Source organism: Saccharomyces paradoxus, chromosome IV (genome assembly GCF_002079055.1).
Source record: "Saccharomyces paradoxus chromosome IV, complete sequence".
NCBI lineage: Eukaryota > Fungi > Ascomycota > Saccharomycetes > Saccharomycetales > Saccharomycetaceae > Saccharomyces > Saccharomyces paradoxus.
Genome location: NC_047490.1, coordinates 1,395,203 through 1,413,125, shown reverse-complemented (window position 1 = coordinate 1,413,125; position 17,923 = coordinate 1,395,203). Strand labels below are relative to the sequence as shown.

The 17,923-nt window shown below is 37.8% G+C and overlaps 8 protein-coding genes across 8 annotated transcripts; 6 read left to right on the top strand and 2 right to left on the bottom strand.

Moving 5' to 3' along the window:
- Window positions 1-4: 4 nt before the first annotated feature.
- PSP1 (Psp1p) lies at window positions 5-2,506 on the top strand (the record flags this gene model as incomplete). Its single annotated transcript, XM_033909821.1, has 1 exon — window positions 5-2,506. One exon carries the CDS (start codon window positions 5-7, stop codon window positions 2,504-2,506), a length of 2,502 nt encoding a protein of 833 aa, XP_033765712.1.
- Window positions 2,507-3,333: 827 nt separating this feature from the next.
- Window positions 3,334-4,158, top strand: LPP1 (phosphatidate phosphatase LPP1; the record flags this gene model as incomplete). The annotated part of the gene is made up of 1 exon (XM_033909820.1): window positions 3,334-4,158. One exon carries the CDS (start codon window positions 3,334-3,336, stop codon window positions 4,156-4,158), a length of 825 nt encoding a protein of 274 aa, XP_033765711.1.
- A 579-nt stretch (window positions 4,159-4,737) lies between these two features.
- Window positions 4,738-5,892, top strand: SAM2 (methionine adenosyltransferase SAM2; the record flags this gene model as incomplete). Its single annotated transcript, XM_033909819.1, has 1 exon — window positions 4,738-5,892. The coding sequence occupies one exon, from the start codon at window positions 4,738-4,740 to the stop codon at window positions 5,890-5,892; it is 1,155 nt and encodes a 384-aa protein (XP_033765710.1).
- A 392-nt stretch (window positions 5,893-6,284) lies between these two features.
- On the bottom strand, window positions 6,285-7,856 carry PLM2 (Plm2p; the record flags this gene model as incomplete). The annotated part of the gene is made up of 1 exon (XM_033909818.1): window positions 6,285-7,856. One exon carries the CDS (start codon window positions 7,854-7,856, stop codon window positions 6,285-6,287), a length of 1,572 nt encoding a protein of 523 aa, XP_033765709.1.
- A 1,345-nt stretch (window positions 7,857-9,201) lies between these two features.
- On the bottom strand, window positions 9,202-11,442 carry LCD1 (Lcd1p; the record flags this gene model as incomplete). The annotated part of the gene is made up of 1 exon (XM_033909817.1): window positions 9,202-11,442. One exon carries the CDS (start codon window positions 11,440-11,442, stop codon window positions 9,202-9,204), a length of 2,241 nt encoding a protein of 746 aa, XP_033765708.1.
- Window positions 11,443-12,262: 820 nt separating this feature from the next.
- Window positions 12,263-13,414, top strand: SEC20 (Sec20p; the record flags this gene model as incomplete). The annotated part of the gene is made up of 1 exon (XM_033909816.1): window positions 12,263-13,414. The coding sequence occupies one exon, from the start codon at window positions 12,263-12,265 to the stop codon at window positions 13,412-13,414; it is 1,152 nt and encodes a 383-aa protein (XP_033765707.1).
- Window positions 13,415-13,790: 376 nt separating this feature from the next.
- ITR1 (myo-inositol transporter ITR1) lies at window positions 13,791-15,545 on the top strand (the record flags this gene model as incomplete). The annotated part of the gene is made up of 1 exon (XM_033909815.1): window positions 13,791-15,545. The coding sequence occupies one exon, from the start codon at window positions 13,791-13,793 to the stop codon at window positions 15,543-15,545; it is 1,755 nt and encodes a 584-aa protein (XP_033765706.1).
- A 321-nt stretch (window positions 15,546-15,866) lies between these two features.
- On the top strand, window positions 15,867-17,837 carry PUF6 (Puf6p; the record flags this gene model as incomplete). Its single annotated transcript, XM_033909814.1, has 1 exon — window positions 15,867-17,837. One exon carries the CDS (start codon window positions 15,867-15,869, stop codon window positions 17,835-17,837), a length of 1,971 nt encoding a protein of 656 aa, XP_033765705.1.
- Window positions 17,838-17,923: the final 86 nt, after the last annotated feature.

The window sequence follows — 17,923 nt, the reverse complement described above, 5'->3', positions numbered from 1 at the left end:
TAAAATGGACCTCCCAACTATTAATAGCACAACAAGCATTTCCGACAATGTGGATTTGAAGAACTACTATGAGGACTTGCTTTTCAAGAATAACAGTGGAAAGTCGCTATCAGATTTACCCCGTAAACTGAATGATAACTCTGATAATGCGGGAAATGATGCAGTTGATCCGCTTGCTGGTTTGAATAATTTGAGAAACTCAATAAAAAGTACAGGGAGTGGTATGGAAAATAGAAGGACTTTTGACGATATTGATTTTATGAGTAGGTTTCCCTATCTACCACCAGTACCACACCAACAACAGCAATCATTTTCTCACCAAAATGGATTCATTCAAGAGCAACCTTCCAGTACTTTGACCTCTTTCCAAATGTCTTCATCTAATTCAGAGCCGATGTCTGCGCCACCCATTTCATCCAATAACAATCATCTAGATTCTACTCAAATGGGCAATTATCAAGCTCAACAACGGTCGTTCCCACAATTCAGTGCAAATTCCTTTCACCCAAATGGAAACGAACTAATGGAGAATCGAACGGATTTAGATTATATGCGTTTAATGAATAAGGCAAACATAGGCTTCACTTCAAATAGCGGTAACACTTTCACTGCCCCATCACATAGTGCTGGTAACCCATCTAGTGTCAATAGCCAACAACAGCCATCATTCAACTGGCAACAATCATCTCACCCTGAATCCACCATCAGGAGATCTTCCTATATATCAGATACTCTAATCAATCATCAAATACCTGGGGCTCGGCAAAAGCAAACATCACAAATGCAGCAGCAACATGCTCAGGGTTTCAATCTTTTCAACGGCAGGTTCAACTATGATAACTTGAACTCAACCCACTTGACCCCGAAAGGCGTGCCCGACTTTGGAAACGGTGTACCAGCTCCGTTTTCCTATGATAGTGATCCTAATAATGGCAACATCAGCAATAGCAATAACAACAACAGTCATAATATGGTTCCAATCCAACAGTTTCGCCGCAATACACAACCGGTGGCGAGCTTTAATCCGGCCCCTCCCACTTTTCAACAACAACAACAACCAAGAAACACTAATGTACCCAATTCTTTGAATGGTGAACGTATTGATGATGTTCAGCTTGTTCAACTGCAAAGAAGCACTTCTGTCCCCTCTTCTACAAATTCACATAACCTTCAGAACGAGAACGCCAATGAAGGAAATGTATCATTGGACAACGGTTTAGTTTTAATCCAGGGTAAACACCTGACTTCTTCCAAGACTTTACACGATTTATATAGTGACTGTGGAAGTGGTTATTTTGCTAGCTCTGCAGTTTTCGAATTCACAGATAATATTAAGAAAATGTTGAAGTTACACGATTCCAATGAAAGCCACGAGGCGAAGAATATGAGTTTGATCGACGAAGAAGGTAGTAAGTATCAATCCTTATTGAATTTTTTAGACATATTGAGAAGCTGTAACTTGAATTACGTTAATGATCCGGGGTCAAATAATGGGATTATTTCCAACAATGGAAGTAGTAAAAATAGAAGCAAGGGTTCTTTCACAACAGATTTACCATGCAGAAATTCTAATAACTCTTTCTTACCGTATACACCATTGGTGCTGGTTGCGTTGAAAAATGGGAAACTTGAACTACTATCCACTCCACAAGCTACCAATTTGTTGTTGAAGAGAGGTGACTTGGTTATTATTGATGGTGACCGTGGGAGGGATTTAGTGTTAGTTGTTGAACCCTGTGTCGATTTGAATTTAGCACTATTTATAAATTTTCTGAAGAAGAAAATTCATTTTGACTCTTTGATCACAAGTGAGTCGCAGCACTATCGCAATGATGAGTTTATTCAAATGTTGATTGACTCAAAAAATGGCCAAAAGAAAAAGTTAAATCCTAAATTATATGATGTTATTGAATTAACTGAGTTGATTATACCATCTAAGCAAGTCCTAAGATTTGCCACCCCGTGGGAGGTAACAACGAATTTGCACAATAAATTTGAAGATGAATTAAAAGCCTTACATATTGCTCAAAGCAAATTACAAGCTTTGAATGATAATTCAAAGTCTCAAAATACAAATGACAGTTCTTCTAATAATTTTACGAATCCTGCAACTTATTCTAAGCCCAAATTGAATATCAAAATCTTAAATGCGGAATTCCAATTTGATAGAAAAAAATTAACATTTTACTATGTTTGTGAAGAGAGAAATGATTTTAGAGACTTGATAAAAGAGTTGTTCAAATATTATAAGACACGGATTTGGTTGTGTGCTATTCCAAATAATCTGTCCATTGATTCCAAATATTATGACAAACAACAAAAAGAGCTGAAATTATATCAAGACATAGTAAAAAATTACAATACTGAAGATCTAATGAATGTCAATGAGTTTTCACAGAATAGAGGGAATAGCAGAATCAATTTTGCCCCTCCATTAAACGAAATTGAACTCGACAACTTCCAGATTGCTGTTTACGAAGAATTAGTCCATGAATTGTTCCATTGAATGATCCTGTCATTTCCTTGTTGTAACTATAAATTTTCTAAAAGAAAAGACAACCATTTGCCATTATTTTTTGTTATTATTATTATTATTATTTTATTGTTTTTGTTTTTTGTTTTCCTTTTTTATGTTAATTTGTTTTATTGTTTCTGTTCGTTGTTTGTCTTTTTTCTTGCCAAATCAATTTGGCGCTATCTCTTTATTGTTGAGATCTTCTTTCTCCTATATTCTTTATGATATGAAAACTTTACAGGCAGAAAATAGAAGAGAATGTTCAATCATTCTGTTTAACTATGATAAAATAACTTTTGTGTGTCCCAATCATAGTTTCATGGTCAACTAGTAAGGAAAAAATCGAAAGACTGCGGGACTAAAAATTTTAAAAAAAATTGTCCATATTCGTTGATCTACCACACCTTCAAGTTTGAGATTTATTGTTGGCAACGTTCTTTCCTACATTTTTTGTTGTTTCAACTTCTATTTTATATTCTAGCAGCCGCTTCCATTTATTTTTCATAGCCTTCATATAAAAACAAAAAATAATGGAACTAACAAAGCTTTATAAACTTATATGTAGCTTACATTTAATCAAGGTCTGTTTTCGTGGCTATTATTCCATTTCATTATGTATCAACATGTATTTGTTAATAATATTTTTGCTTTAATTCACGCGTAAGAAATTTTTTTTCTTGTTGTTGCCACGTGAACTTGACAACATATAGACTTTAAGGGAACGAAGGAAAGCAATTCTTTGGAACCAACTGTACTGCTTTCAGGAGCGACGAACTACTAGATCAACGCCTAAGTAAACTCGTCACATGCTATCAAGGATGATCTCTGTCATGGCGGATGAGAAACATAAGGAGTATTTCAGGCTATACTACTTTCAGTATATGATAGTTGGCCTATGTACGATATTATTCCTTTATTCTGAGATATCCTTAGTACCCAGGGGCCAAAATATCGAATTTAGTCTGGACGATCCTAGTATATCAAAACGTTATGTGGCTAACGAACTCGTGGGTCCATTAGGATGCTTGATTTTAAGTGTTGGACTGAGTAACATGGTCGTGTTTTGGACCTGTATGTTCGACAAAGACTTACTGAAGAAAAGTAGAGTAACGTGGCTAAGAGAGAGGCCAGACGAGATCTCGAACGATTTTCACTTTATGCATACTAGCATTCTATGCTTAATGTTGATCATAAGCATCAATGCTGCCCTAACAGGCGCCTTGAAATTGATTATAGGAAATTTGAGGCCAGACTTTGTTGATAGATGTATACCTGACCTTCAAAAGATAAGCGACTCAGATTCTTTGCTTTTTGGGTTAGACATTTGTAAGCAAACGAACAAATGGGTTCTTTACGAAGGCTTGAAAAGCACCCCAAGTGGACATTCAAGTTTCATAGTCAGTACCATGGGCTTTACATATATTTGGCAAAAGGCGTTTACCACTCGCAATACAAGAAGTTGCATTTGGTGCCCTTTACTGGCTCTGGTAGTAATGGTCTCAAGAGTTATCGATCACAGACACCATTGGTACGATGTCGTCTCGGGCGCTGCGCTAGCGTTCCTAGTCATTTATTGTTGTTGGAAGTGGACATTTAGCAACTTGGCGAAAAGAGACATACTCCCTTCGCCGGTTAGTGTTTAGTAACGCTTGCAGAGTCCTATTGGAAAAGACCAAAAGCCGATGAAGTTTACTTTATTCTCAGGTAATGACTAGAGCAGTGCCGAGCTTTGCTCTCCTATATAAAATAATGTGTGCACCAAAAGTTTGCATTTCTTTACATAACTAAAACTAAGACATTACGCATGGCTTACTTGATCGAAAAGCATGTAAACTTGTTAACATCTTCACATGTGATTCATCTGGTCGTACTTTCTTGCGGCGCAATGTAATATTTCCGCCCACGTGACTGGAACTGAGTCAAAAAACTGTGGCGTTTTTCCACCGATGGATCCACGCCGGAAATTAACCGAGGCCAAAATACCGATGAAATTTTTGAGATAGCTCTTGTAAACGACGTCAAATCTTCATATGCAAGGATCTTAATCTCCTTTTGGTAGTCATCTGTTGTCTTGAGGCGTATAAGAAGGAGGCTATATCTGTCTTTTCTACAACGTATTTCCAAGATCTTGCTTTTACCTCTCTTTTCCTTTTACGAAAAGGCTTGAAATATATAATTGTCTTCAATATATCAAGTATTTACGACAATATACAAACATAATCATGTCCAAGAGCAAAACTTTTTTATTTACCTCTGAATCTGTCGGTGAAGGTCACCCAGACAAGATTTGTGACCAAGTTTCTGATGCTATCTTGGATGCTTGTTTAGAACAAGATCCATTCTCCAAGGTCGCCTGTGAAACAGCTGCCAAAACTGGTATGATCATGGTTTTCGGTGAAATTACTACGAAAGCTAAACTTGACTACCAACAAATCGTAAGAGACACCATCAAGAAGATTGGTTATGACGATTCTGCCAAGGGTTTCGACTACAAGACATGTAATGTTTTAGTTGCCATCGAACAACAATCTCCAGACATTGCTCAAGGTCTGCATTATGAAAAGAGCTTGGAAGACTTAGGTGCTGGTGATCAAGGTATAATGTTTGGTTACGCTACAGATGAAACTCCGGAAGGTTTGCCATTGACCATTCTTTTGGCTCATAAATTGAACATGGCTATGGCAGATGCTAGAAGGGATGGTTCCATCCCATGGTTAAGACCAGACACAAAGACTCAAGTCACTGTTGAATACGAAGATGACAACGGTAGATGGGTTCCAAAGAGAATAGATACCGTTGTCATTTCTGCTCAACATGCCGATGAAATTTCCACCGCTGACTTGAGAACCCAACTTCAAAAAGACATCGTTGAAAAGGTCATACCAAAGGACATGTTAGACGAAAATACGAAATATTTCATCCAACCTTCCGGTAGATTCGTCATCGGTGGTCCTCAAGGTGATGCCGGTTTGACTGGTAGAAAGATTATTGTTGACGCTTACGGTGGTGCCTCATCTGTCGGTGGTGGTGCCTTCTCTGGTAAGGACTACTCAAAGGTCGATCGTTCGGCTGCTTACGCTGCTAGATGGGTTGCCAAATCTCTAGTTGCCGCTGGCTTGTGTAAGAGAGTCCAAGTTCAATTTTCTTATGCTATTGGTATTGCTGAACCATTGTCACTACATGTGGACACATATGGTACAGCTACTAAATCAGATGACGAAATCATTGAAATTATTAAGAAGAACTTCGACTTGAGACCAGGTGTTTTAGTGAAAGAATTGGACTTGGCTAGACCAATTTACTTGCCAACTGCTTCTTATGGTCACTTCACCAATCAAGAATACTCGTGGGAAAAGCCAAAGAAATTGGAATTTTAAGCATTTAGGTCATAAATGTTTTGTTTTTTGATTTTTATTAATTATTTCAATCCTTTTCTTTATGTAGGCTGATCCCGATCACCTCCCTTTATTGAGAAAACGATGCCTTATCGTTTGATTCGCTCAACTCGAGTCATGTAATTACTAGAAAATGATACAATAAAAAAGTTTTAAACATTCTTAAACTTGACGAAACACCAATAGAATAACATCTAGGCATAATAATCTAATTTATATGGATTATGTATTAGTTTCCTTCAACGGAAGGTATATAGAAAATATTACTTTATGTTTTTAGAACTGTAATTAGTTTACCAATTTTGCACGCTGCCCGACGTGGCAATATGCCTATGCTATGAAAATACGGTTGAAAATATAGTGTCTTTGTGAAGTCATTTAGTTGGTTTCTTCCAGAAATATTGTTTATGTTTCTTTCTGCATGACCTTAACCGACTCCTACCCCTCAACGAATTATACAAAATCTTCCTCTCATCGCTATCATCGTTTTCAACATCATAGTAATACTCATCTTCTAAAGCCTTGCCAGATGCATCTTTTCCCGCACGTACAATAATACCAATGCAAGAAATAGCTTCCAATACCCTCCTTAGCTCATCTTTGCTTAATTGGGAAGTGTTGGAATTGATGTTTTGTAATTGGGATAAAGGAGTTTGTTGAAGGTTGGAAAATGCAAGATGATTGCACAGTACATGAACTAAGTCATCACACCGAATTCCTCTTTCTGTGAGCGACCGAAAAATTTCGGGATTACTATTCAATGAAGTCTTAAAACGTTTACATGGAGGAGGCACATTTGTGGTTACTGAAGATAGCTCGTTAGTTTTTTTTGCAACTACGTTGAGGGTTTGTTGTTCAATGATACTGTCCCTCCTAGTGCTGGCACTTGACGTTCCAATTCCTTTATCTTTAGGAAGTGGTGTCTCCTGTATAGTGTTATTTTTCAATGAAATTGATTTGCGCTTCAGTTTTCTTGGAGTTGAAGGCTGATTAATAACGAAAGATGTTTGAGGTGTTGTTCTATGACTAATGGGGGAATTTTTCACAAGAATAGGAGACGCAATAAGTAATGGTTTAGAGATCTGTTCTGTACGAGGCGAATGCTCAACTGGGACAAACTTCATCGAAGGTGTTTCCTCTTGCCAAGGAAAATCATCACTCTTTGTTGTTAATAGACACAGCTCATCCTCTGTTTCTGTTGAGTTCTCTTCGTTGAAGTTAATGTTGCCATCTTCAGAAAAGCGTGCTATTTCTTTCAGCGAGAGACAGACAGTAGCACCTGTAAAATTTACCAGAGTTCCTTGGATATAGGGGAATGTTACAGTTTCACCCTTAGCCAGGACAAAACTGATGAAGTTTTGGTTCTTTTGAAGAATTTTCGCATGCGATAGTTTAGCATTTTGCGGAGTCAAAGGCTCTTCTGTCATTAGCTTATAAAAGTTCCTTGTTTGGAAGGGCTTTATCAAATACAATTGCACGGAACAAGGCAAGTGGACGGACAATCCATTAGTTCCATTACATTCCAATTTTATTTCGTTTCTGTCGGCGACATATGAAATGAAAGCGTGTTGCCTAGAGATATTTTTTCTACATGGCAAAATAACATTGCAAACTGATTTCTTTCTGCCGATGGCTAAACGAGAGGGATCCGATGGATCTAACTCAATCTTGATAGGGTCTGCAAGCTTCTTTCCTTGTTTTGAAGGAGATGATAGGGCATAGGTGGAACCGGCTTCATCTAAATGTGAAGTTATTTCTTTCACCGGCGAAGAGTGCCTTCCGATGCTAGACGATGGATCTGGAGTAGGATACTCTTCCGGTTCGCAAATAGACCGCTTTCTTCCTAAAGTTAATACAGAGGCATTAGGAAGCTTACCAATTCCCTTTTGTGGACTTTCTAAAGATTTATCAGCAACAGGTGATGACGGTGGAAAGAGATGGGACATTATCGAAATTTTGAGAATTTTGTCATGAAATTTCCAAGGGAAAGGGAAATAAAAACAGCAAATGTTGTGTAAGTACTATGCCAAAAAATGAGCGCTTCTATATATTGTTTTCCGTTGCTAGTAACGATAAAGATGACAAATAAGGAGAAAAAAATTAAACTTTCTCGGGAAAGGCAGAGTATACTTGCTTTGTTTGAAAGCAATCTATATGTTTACCTATTCTTTTGAAACAAAAACAAACGCGAAAAAATAGAAATAGTATCGCGTTTGTATTGAAATTGTTCAGACTTTAACACCTGTACATATTACTATTTTAAAAAGCCGGACATTCTTAGCCTTTGTTCAAACTTTTTTTTTCTTCAGGCATCCCGTACACCACAAATATTATCATTCAGAATCTTGGTGGGCTTTTGCAGGAAGGATGAGATTGGAAACATGGCTGGAATAGTAAGCATAGGTTAGTATAGAAAGCGGTGATGAAAAAGCATTATATCATGTAGACAAAACACAAAGAGGTAAACGAATATATAAGTAAAGATGGGTAGTATGTACAGGAATTACTAATTGATAAGTCAACGTTCAATCACATCCAGTCTAATTTAGAGGATTACATGAGAAAGAAGCACTAAAAATTTTTACTGGAAGGGACTAGGTGAGCTGGTGAATTAAGAATATATCTTACCCATTATACCATATGACTCAAAATAAAAAGATACAGGTAATGAGGTATGCCACCAGAGTCGTTTATAAGAAGACATCGCACGTAACGAATGCATAAAGCCATTAAAAATAAGTTGAGTGACAAAAACAAAGGGATTAGAAAAATAATATTACGCAGTAGCACACATTTAGACTGCTAATGAAGTGGTTGTGATTCCAGGAGTAATTTTATGAAATTCGAAGTTTTACTAACAATAATTAACTTTTATGTTCTCATCTTTAAATAGAGGGTACTCCTTCATTCGGTAAGCGTCACAACAAGTCTCACACCTTGTGTAACAGATGTGGTCGTCGTTCTTTCCATGTTCAAAAGAAGACCTGTTCCTCTTGTGGTTACCCATCCGCTAAGACTAGATCTCACAACTGGGCTGCCAAAGCAAAGAGAAGACACACTACTGGTACCGGTAGAATGAGATATTTGAAGCATGTCTCCAGAAGATTTAAGAACGGCTTTCAAACCGGTTCTGCTAAGTCTACTTCCGCTTAAATTTGATATTTTCTATAAGTTTTGTTCTTTCCTAAAACGAAAATAATATAAATTATATATAGTTAATATTAAGCATTACAAGGTTTCTATACAGCGTTGGCATATTTTCTTTCTCTTTTTTGGTGCATTTTTGTGCTCTTACAGTCCCATCGAGATATATAATGAATCGGCCTCTTCTAGCGTGGTTAGATCGAATGATTTTGACTCAAGAATGGTTCTTGCCATTTCTTGAAATTTTTCATCGTACTTTACTTGCATTATCCTTCCAGTTCTTTTGTTTAGTTCCATCTTCAATTCTTCTTCGATGTATTCTGGTAGATCCTCAAAGGCGTCTTGGTAATAGGAAGCTTGATCCTTTATTGTCAGATCATGCAAACTATCTACAAGATGTCGATGATCTCTCATTTCTCTTTCGTTCGCTGTCACAGTCTCGGTTTGGCATACGAGAAACCTCCATAGTGACATGATCAATTGGCTTTCCACCTGCTTAATCTGTTCTTCACGTAACTGTTTGAAATGGTCTTTCCATAATCTATATATTATGGTTAAAGTATGTTCAATAAGATGGCATCTAAGGTCTAAATTCGGCGAATCCTGTCCCACATATCTTTCTATCATTAATGCTTGCTCCCTGGATAAGAATTTAGAGGAGTGGATAAGCATTTCTCCATTTATTATGGTCGCATCGTCTCCATGAATCATTAATAAATTTTCAAAAATATTTAGAACTTCATCCTTTAATTTCAAGAGCCATCTTTCGAACTTGTAACTTATTATAGGAGCAGTAAATTCGTTGCTATCCATTCCGATTTCTTCTTTAGAGATTACTCTCGGTATACTTTGCAATCGGTCGGTATAAATCAGCTTTGATATTAATCCTCCCAATTCATTACCACCAATATTTCGGACTAACCCAAAAAAGTCATGATATTTGGACACATGAAGAGTTGTAGTATCTGCACTTTCATTATATACGTCCCCACTCTTAATTTCCTTTTCCAAAAGGGCGTACAATCTTGTGATGCAATCTCTCCACCAATTGCTGCTTATTAAGGACTTCAGGGTTGAGGGGTTATCCATATTTAATATAATATTAGTGATAATATTAAACACCTCGACTGCACTAAATATCACATTTATCATTGGCTTATATGAAATAGTTAATGCTAATTTGTAGACAAATTCAAATGATTTCAGGATGTTTTCATCAAAAAATTCCATATATGTCTGTTTAGGGTGAGATTGTAGTACTCTTAAAATACCTTCTAAGAGATCAAAGGAATATGAAATTATCAAATAGTCTATTAGTTCATATTGGAAAATTTGAGGCTCTACATGCAAATTCATATTTGATTCATGTATTGGTATTTTCAATACATGATGATAGATTCTTATTAAATCACAAATAAAAAGAAAGCAATCTTTCAGTGCTAAATTATGAGTGGCACTAGGACGAAATTGTATAATATGGTACATTAACGCAACTAGAAATGGGACAGCCAATTTTGACTCATTGGGGTGAACTGATATTTCCTTGATCAGAACAGCTATGTCTTCTAGCAAAGTATCTATGAATCTGTCGAGGGTCAACGTCTTTTTACATCGTAAAAGCAAAGAAACTATGGACTTCCCTATAGGAGCTCCTTCAGGAATGACAAAATTCTTGAATTTAAACTCAGTAATGTAGTCAAGCTTCAATCTGTTTAATATTTCGATTGTACTCAGATCTGCGCCTATTATTTGATGAAGTAATATAGATTCTAGAAATAAACTTGTTTCATCGGGAATAATCCTATTTGGGTTTAGGGGAACGACATTTTTTTTCAGCAAACTATCATTTATCTTACGTTTTTTCAACTGCGGTGATTGAGTTTTCGCTTCGATTGCAACTGAGGACGAATCTGGTGTTATAGTGTTTGTATTTGCAGACGATGTTGTTGATGGCGTTTTTGTAACCGTAATAACTTCCTTTTTAGGTTTTCCTCTCGCTTCCATCTGTAAGAATTTCTTTTCATCTTCCAGTTTCTGTAATTCTTGTTTTAGTTTAGCTAATTCTTGAATATGCTTGACTTGCAATTCATTCACTTTGACGACTTGAATATTCTTCTCCTTTTCTCTTTCAATGTTCAAAAAGTTTATTTTATCACGAAGCATGCTTGCTTCGCCTTGAGCTTTATTCAGTTGATTTACCAATGCGGTACCTTTTTCATCCTGTTTATTTAAAGTGGTTGTTGTAACTGCCAAAGCTGCGGGAATTTGCGTTTGTAATGCTGCTGATGATGATGGTACCTGGGTGAACCTTGGTGGCCTTGTGCCTAATTCTAAGAGAATATCATCATCATCATCAGAAGAGAATTCAGCCGACGTTTCTTGTCTCATCTATACTATAGATATGCAGAATAGTTTGATGATCGCGTTGATGTTTCGTACACTATTGCGTATTTGTTTGCTTTTTGCTTTATTACATGTGCTGTCTTCCCTCAAAAATCGATGGAACCTTCGGAATTGGCTAGGGGCGGGGAAAAATCACTAATTATAGAAGAAGATGGATGAGCCAAGAGACTATTCGCCCTTTATAGGGAACTTTTGGGGTAGTATTGGTTATCGTCTTTATTCAGAGACATTTTACTTCTTTGTTCTCAAAATTCAGTAGAAAAGCGCTAGCGAGACCAACTTTTTCCTAATGAAATATTTGATCAACAGAACTAAATATTAAATTCGAGTAAAACTATTATTTTCGCCTAAAACGAACACATCGGCACCAAACAATGAAGCTGATTAAAATATTTGAGGGCACCTCTTTGCCAGTACTGGTTTATCCCATTTAAGCCCTAATCCAATCTAATATTCATATACTCTTACGCTGATAGCGCCGCACTAAAGAACACAAAGCAAATACATTCGCATATTAAAGAAACAGCCGCAAAGTAGCTTTACTGGCAGTTTTAGCAAGAATTTAGGACTATAATTGATCTTAAAACAAGTAGGTTAGGTCCCACGTAAAGAAAGCACCTCCTTTACCAGTGAAAATACCTATTAACCTTCCATACAACAGTCCGGGTAAATAGAATAATTACTGAATAATGAAAAATAGGTACGTAGTTGGTAAAAACACCAACAGATATACCTGATGCACAGATACTAAGTGAAAGAGAATACGCTACCAAGGGTCATAACGCATTAAAAAGCCTGAAAAGTCATGGTCATGACATTTTTGCAAGACCTGGGGGTTTTACAAGATGCATTACTAGATTACTTACAAAAGTTAAGTACGATCTCCCATAGAAAAGAAACCGGAGAAAGTAAGCAGGATAACAAGGACAATTTTGCAATCATTGTTAACAAACATGATGAAGAAGAAGAAGAGGTTGAGTTTGAGGATCTGGTGAGCGCCATAGAGAACAAAATTTCAGATTTTGAATCGGTACTGAAATGTAGTATTGTTGAAATGACCTACACGTACCCTGAATTAAAATTACAGTGGGAGAAAAGCCCTAAATACGATCAATGCGACAAATTGCATGTTGCGAAGCTCGATAAACAAATGGACGAGGATATATATGCTCAGTTGGTCGAAGGGCTAGATTCCGTGTTGCAGTTCGTCGATTGGTTCTATTGCTACCGCCTGAAGACCAAAGAAATTCTACGACAACACCACAAGCGTGATTTAGCTTGGAACGACGAGGAAAGAGACCGTGCCATAAAATTTCACGCCGTTGATTACGACAAGCTGCATCAGGGAGCATTGTCATCGCAAAGCTTGGCATCTACATCGATGGAAAAAGCCAGTACTAGAGACAAGCTCTTGAGCAAGACAAAGCAACTGACGAATAATTTAATGAGAGGAAATCAAATTTTACAGTCGGGAATCTTACAAAGCGACCTTAATTTGGATGAATTGAGAGCCCAAACGAATTCGTTAACACAAATCGATGACAAGTATACTCAATTCGAAACTGTCTTTAAGAAAACCGCTGATTTGGTCAAAGTACTAGAAAATGCATCCCACCAGGAGAAACGAGATGTCTACTTATCGCTCGGGTTCCTTATATGCTGCGTCTCGTGGGTTTTATGGCGTCGTATTTTCAAGCTACCTGTTAAACTCGGCCTCTGGCTTCTATTCAAGTTTTTCAAGGGTATACTGGTCACCCTGGGTCTAGTTAAAAGCTACGCAGCCTCCTCGTCTTCTCCCCAAGCACCTAGTCTCGTACTAAACGCGCCTTTTCTAGCAACTACAACTACATCCTCAGCAGCTCCTGTAGAACCATTCGCATCTGTATCAGCCGTCAGTAGTATCCAACGGGCTGTCGATGAGGCCATGGGCAGGATCGTCTCACACGATGAGCTATGATAATCTCAACATCTATATAACACAATAAGCGCTTATACTTAGATCTCACCACCGTCTCCATTTATTTTCTATCACTATTGTTTCTGTTGTCTTCACATGCGCCAGATATAACTTTTTACCCCCCCACTGGTCGCGCAAATACGCCTTCCCCACCGCATGTGAAAAAGCTCGACCTAGCTCAACGCGCTGTCGCAAATGGGAAAAGTATAAAAAAGAAACAAGCCATAGTTGAGAAACGACCTTTTAAAACTACGGCTTCTCTATCGCAGGAGTTCGCTTCACTTCTTACTTTCTCTTTACTGCGCTATTAAGACTTACCGGTTGTCCTACTGTACATATTTCCTTCATTTTCTTTGCTTCTGCAGTGGGTACTACAATGGGAATTCACATACCATATCTCACGTCCAAGGCATCGTGGTCAAATGCTAGCGATGCCGTTGGGAATGCTGACAGTGTAGAGTTCAACAATGAGCGTGACTCGCCTTCAAAGACGACTAAAGTTACGCTTGAGTCACACGAAATACAGAGGGCTCCTGCCAGCGATGATGAAGACAGGATTCAAATTAAACCTGTAAACGACGAGGATGACACATCTGTCATGATCACTTTCAATCAATCTCTTTCTCCCTTCATTATCACGCTGACCTTTGTCGCATCCATATCCGGGTTCATGTTCGGTTACGACACTGGTTATATATCCAGTGCTCTGATCTCGATCGGCACAGATTTAGACAATAAGGTACTCACTTATGGGGAGAAAGAAATTGTCACTGCAGCTACATCTCTGGGAGCTTTGATTACGAGTATATTCGCCGGTACTGCGGCTGACATATTTGGTAGGAAGCGTTGTTTGATGGGGTCTAATCTGATGTTTGTCATTGGCGCAATCCTACAGGTCTCTGCGCACACATTCTGGCAAATGGCCGTTGGTAGACTGATCATGGGTTTTGGTGTCGGTATCGGCTCCTTGATTGCTCCACTTTTCATCAGCGAAATCGCTCCCAAGATGATTAGAGGGAGGCTAACCGTCATCAATTCCTTATGGTTGACTGGTGGTCAATTAGTCGCTTACGGTTGCGGTGCTGGGTTAAACTATGTCAACAACGGCTGGAGAATTCTTGTTGGTTTGTCGCTGATTCCCACCGCCGTGCAGTTCACATGTCTGTGCTTCTTGCCGGACACTCCAAGATACTACGTTATGAAGGGCAATTTGGAAAGGGCGACTGAGGTCCTTAAGAGGAGTTACACCGACACTTCTGAGGAAATCATCGAACGTAAAGTGGAAGAACTTGTTACTTTGAATCAATCCATTCCCGGTAAGAATATCCCCGAAAAAGTCTGGAATACCATCAAAGAATTGCACACAGTCCCATCTAATCTAAGAGCCTTGGTCATCGGTTGTGGCCTACAGGCAATTCAACAGTTTACCGGTTGGAATTCGTTGATGTATTTTTCCGGCACCATTTTCGAAACCGTCGGTTTCAAAAATTCTTCCGCAGTTTCGATCATCGTTTCCGGTACCAATTTTATCTTCACTTTAGTTGCGTTTTTCTCCATTGACAAAATTGGCCGTAGAACCATTTTGCTAATTGGATTACCGGGCATGACCATGGCTTTAGTCGTGTGCTCTATTGCTTTCCACTACCTAGGTATTAAGTTTGATGGCGCTGTCGCTGTTGTGGTTTCCTCTGGTTTCTCATCTTGGGGCATTGTGATCATCGTATTTATTATCGTGTTTGCTGCGTTCTACGCCCTTGGTATCGGTACTGTTCCATGGCAACAATCTGAATTATTCCCACAAAACGTAAGAGGTATTGGGACTTCATATGCAACTGCTACAAATTGGGCTGGTTCTCTGGTTATTGCATCCACATTTTTAACCATGTTACAAAATATCACTCCCGCAGGTACATTTGCCTTTTTCGCCGGATTATCGTGCATATCAACCATTTTCTGCTACTTCTGTTATCCAGAGTTGTCAGGATTGGAATTGGAAGAAGTGCAAACTATCTTAAAGGACGGGTTCAATATCAAAGCGTCGAAGGCTTTGGCCAAAAAGAGAAAACAGCAAGTTGCCAGAGTCCATGAATTGAAATATGAACCAACTCAAGAAATTATAGAGGACATATGATTCTCTCATGAAGGAAAAGAAAGGAGAAACAAGTGAATATTCAAATATATAGTAGAAAATACATAGCATAATCAAAAAAAAATTACAAAATAATTGAAACGTCTGGAATATTTTAGTTTAAACTAATTGTTATGTGCGCATACGGAAGATGAACTAACCCGGAGTTGAACGCCTTTTTTTTTTCACTTTGGGAGAAGTACTGAAAATTTTTTTCTTGCTGAGATGAGATGAGATGCCTACCTAGAGTATTTCGAAAGTGAAAGGCTTTCTATTGAAGACAGCTGTAACATAGCTCAACCAGGAATAATATATTAGCTAACAATGGCACCTTTAACGAAAAAGACAAACGGAAAACGTTCCGCTAGGGAAGTTAGTAAATCAGAAAAGAAATTAGCCAAAAAACCTAGAATTTCTATTGATTCCTCCGATGAAGAATTAGAACTATCCAAAAGGGAAGCTGATTCCTCTTCATCAGATAATGATGATTTGGATAATTTAAGTAGCGGTGACTCTGGAGCAGAAGATGAGCAAGCTGACGAATTAGATATTTCCGAAGACAGTGAGGAACATGAAGATGAGAATGAAAACAAGGAAGGGAAGGACAAATCTGAAGGAGGTGAAGGTGGAAACCACACTGAACAGAGAAAATTACTCAAGGAAAGAAAGATGCAAAGAAAATCTGGTACCCAAGTGCAACAAATTAAATCCGTCTGGGAGAGGTTACGTGTGAAGACTCCTCCTCTGCCAAAGCAGATTCGTGAAAAACTGTCCAATGAAATTTGGGAACTATCTAAGGACTGTATCAGTGATCTCGTATTAAAGCATGATGCTTCTCGTATTGTTCAAACCTTAGTTAAATATTCGTCTAAAGAACGTCGTGAGCAAATTGTCGATGCTTTAAAGGGCAAGTTTTATGTTTTAGCTACATCTGCGTACGGTAAGTACCTATTGGTTAAATTACTCCATTATGGTTCTAGAAGTTCAAGACAAAGTATCATAGATGAATTACACGGTTCATTGAGAAAATTAATGAGGCATCGTGAAGGTGCTTACGTTGTCGAAGATTTATTTGTACTTTATGCCACACATGAACAAAGACAGCAAATGATCAAAGAATTCTGGGGCTCTGAATATGCTGTCTTTAGAGAAACACACAAAGATTTAACCATTGAAAAAGTTTGTGAAAGCAGCATTGAAAAGAGAAATATTATTGCCAGAAATCTGATCGGCACTATTACCGCATCAGTCGAAAAAGGTTCCACTGGCTTTCAAATTCTACATGCTGCTATGAGAGAATATGTGAAAATTGCCAACGAAAAGGAAATATCTGACATGATTGAATTACTTCATGAACAATTCGCTGAATTGGTGCATACTCCAGAAGGTTCCGATGTTGCTTGTACTTTGGTTGCTAGAGCTAATGCCAAGGAAAGAAAGTTAATTTTGAAGGCTTTGAAAAACCACGCTGAAAAATTGATCAAAAATGAGCACGGTAATACTGTCTTCATTACAATCCTAAACTGTGTCGACGATACAGTTTTAGTATTCAAGACATTCAGTCCTACTGTCAAGGAACACTTGCAAGAATTCATAATTGATAAGTTTGGTAGAAGGCCTTGGTTGTACATACTGTTAGGTTTGGACGGTAAGTATTTCTCACCTATTGTCAAAAATGAATTACTGAGATACATTAAACTGTCCGAAGCCACCTCTAAGAAGGATCCTTTACAAAGAAGGCACGAACTTTTGTCCAAATTTGCCCCTATGTTTTTAAGTACTATATCAAAACATTATTCCAGTATATTGACGGAGAACTTGGGCTGTCAGTTCATTGCCGAAGTTTTAATAAACGATGAGTTGTACGCTCAACTGAATGAAAAAGATCAAGAAAAGTACCAACAAGTCTTAGACAACATTTTAACCACTTTTAAAGGTGACATAACCGAAGAAGAACACCCAATACATAGAGCATTTTCTACTAGACTATTAAAGGCACTGATTCAAGGAGGTAAATGGAATAACAAGGAAAAAAAGGTTATGCCATTAAAAAATGTTCAAGGCTTAGGTGTTCCGTTTGCTCACAAATTATACGACGAAATTATTGATTCTTCCAATTTATTGGAATGGATTAATAACGCCGATAGTTCATTCACAATCGTTGCACTATATGAAACGTTGAAAGATCAAAAGGAAGGTAAGCCATTCTTGGAGGATTTGAAGGAAGTTCAAAGTAAAATCACCGTTGATGAAAATAACAAGGGTTCTCACCTTTTGACAAAATTGTTAAAATAGATTTTTTCAACGATAAAGTCACAATATTTGGTATATAAACATCTGTACAATAACGATAAAAAGCTTGAAATCATTGAAGGTATAAA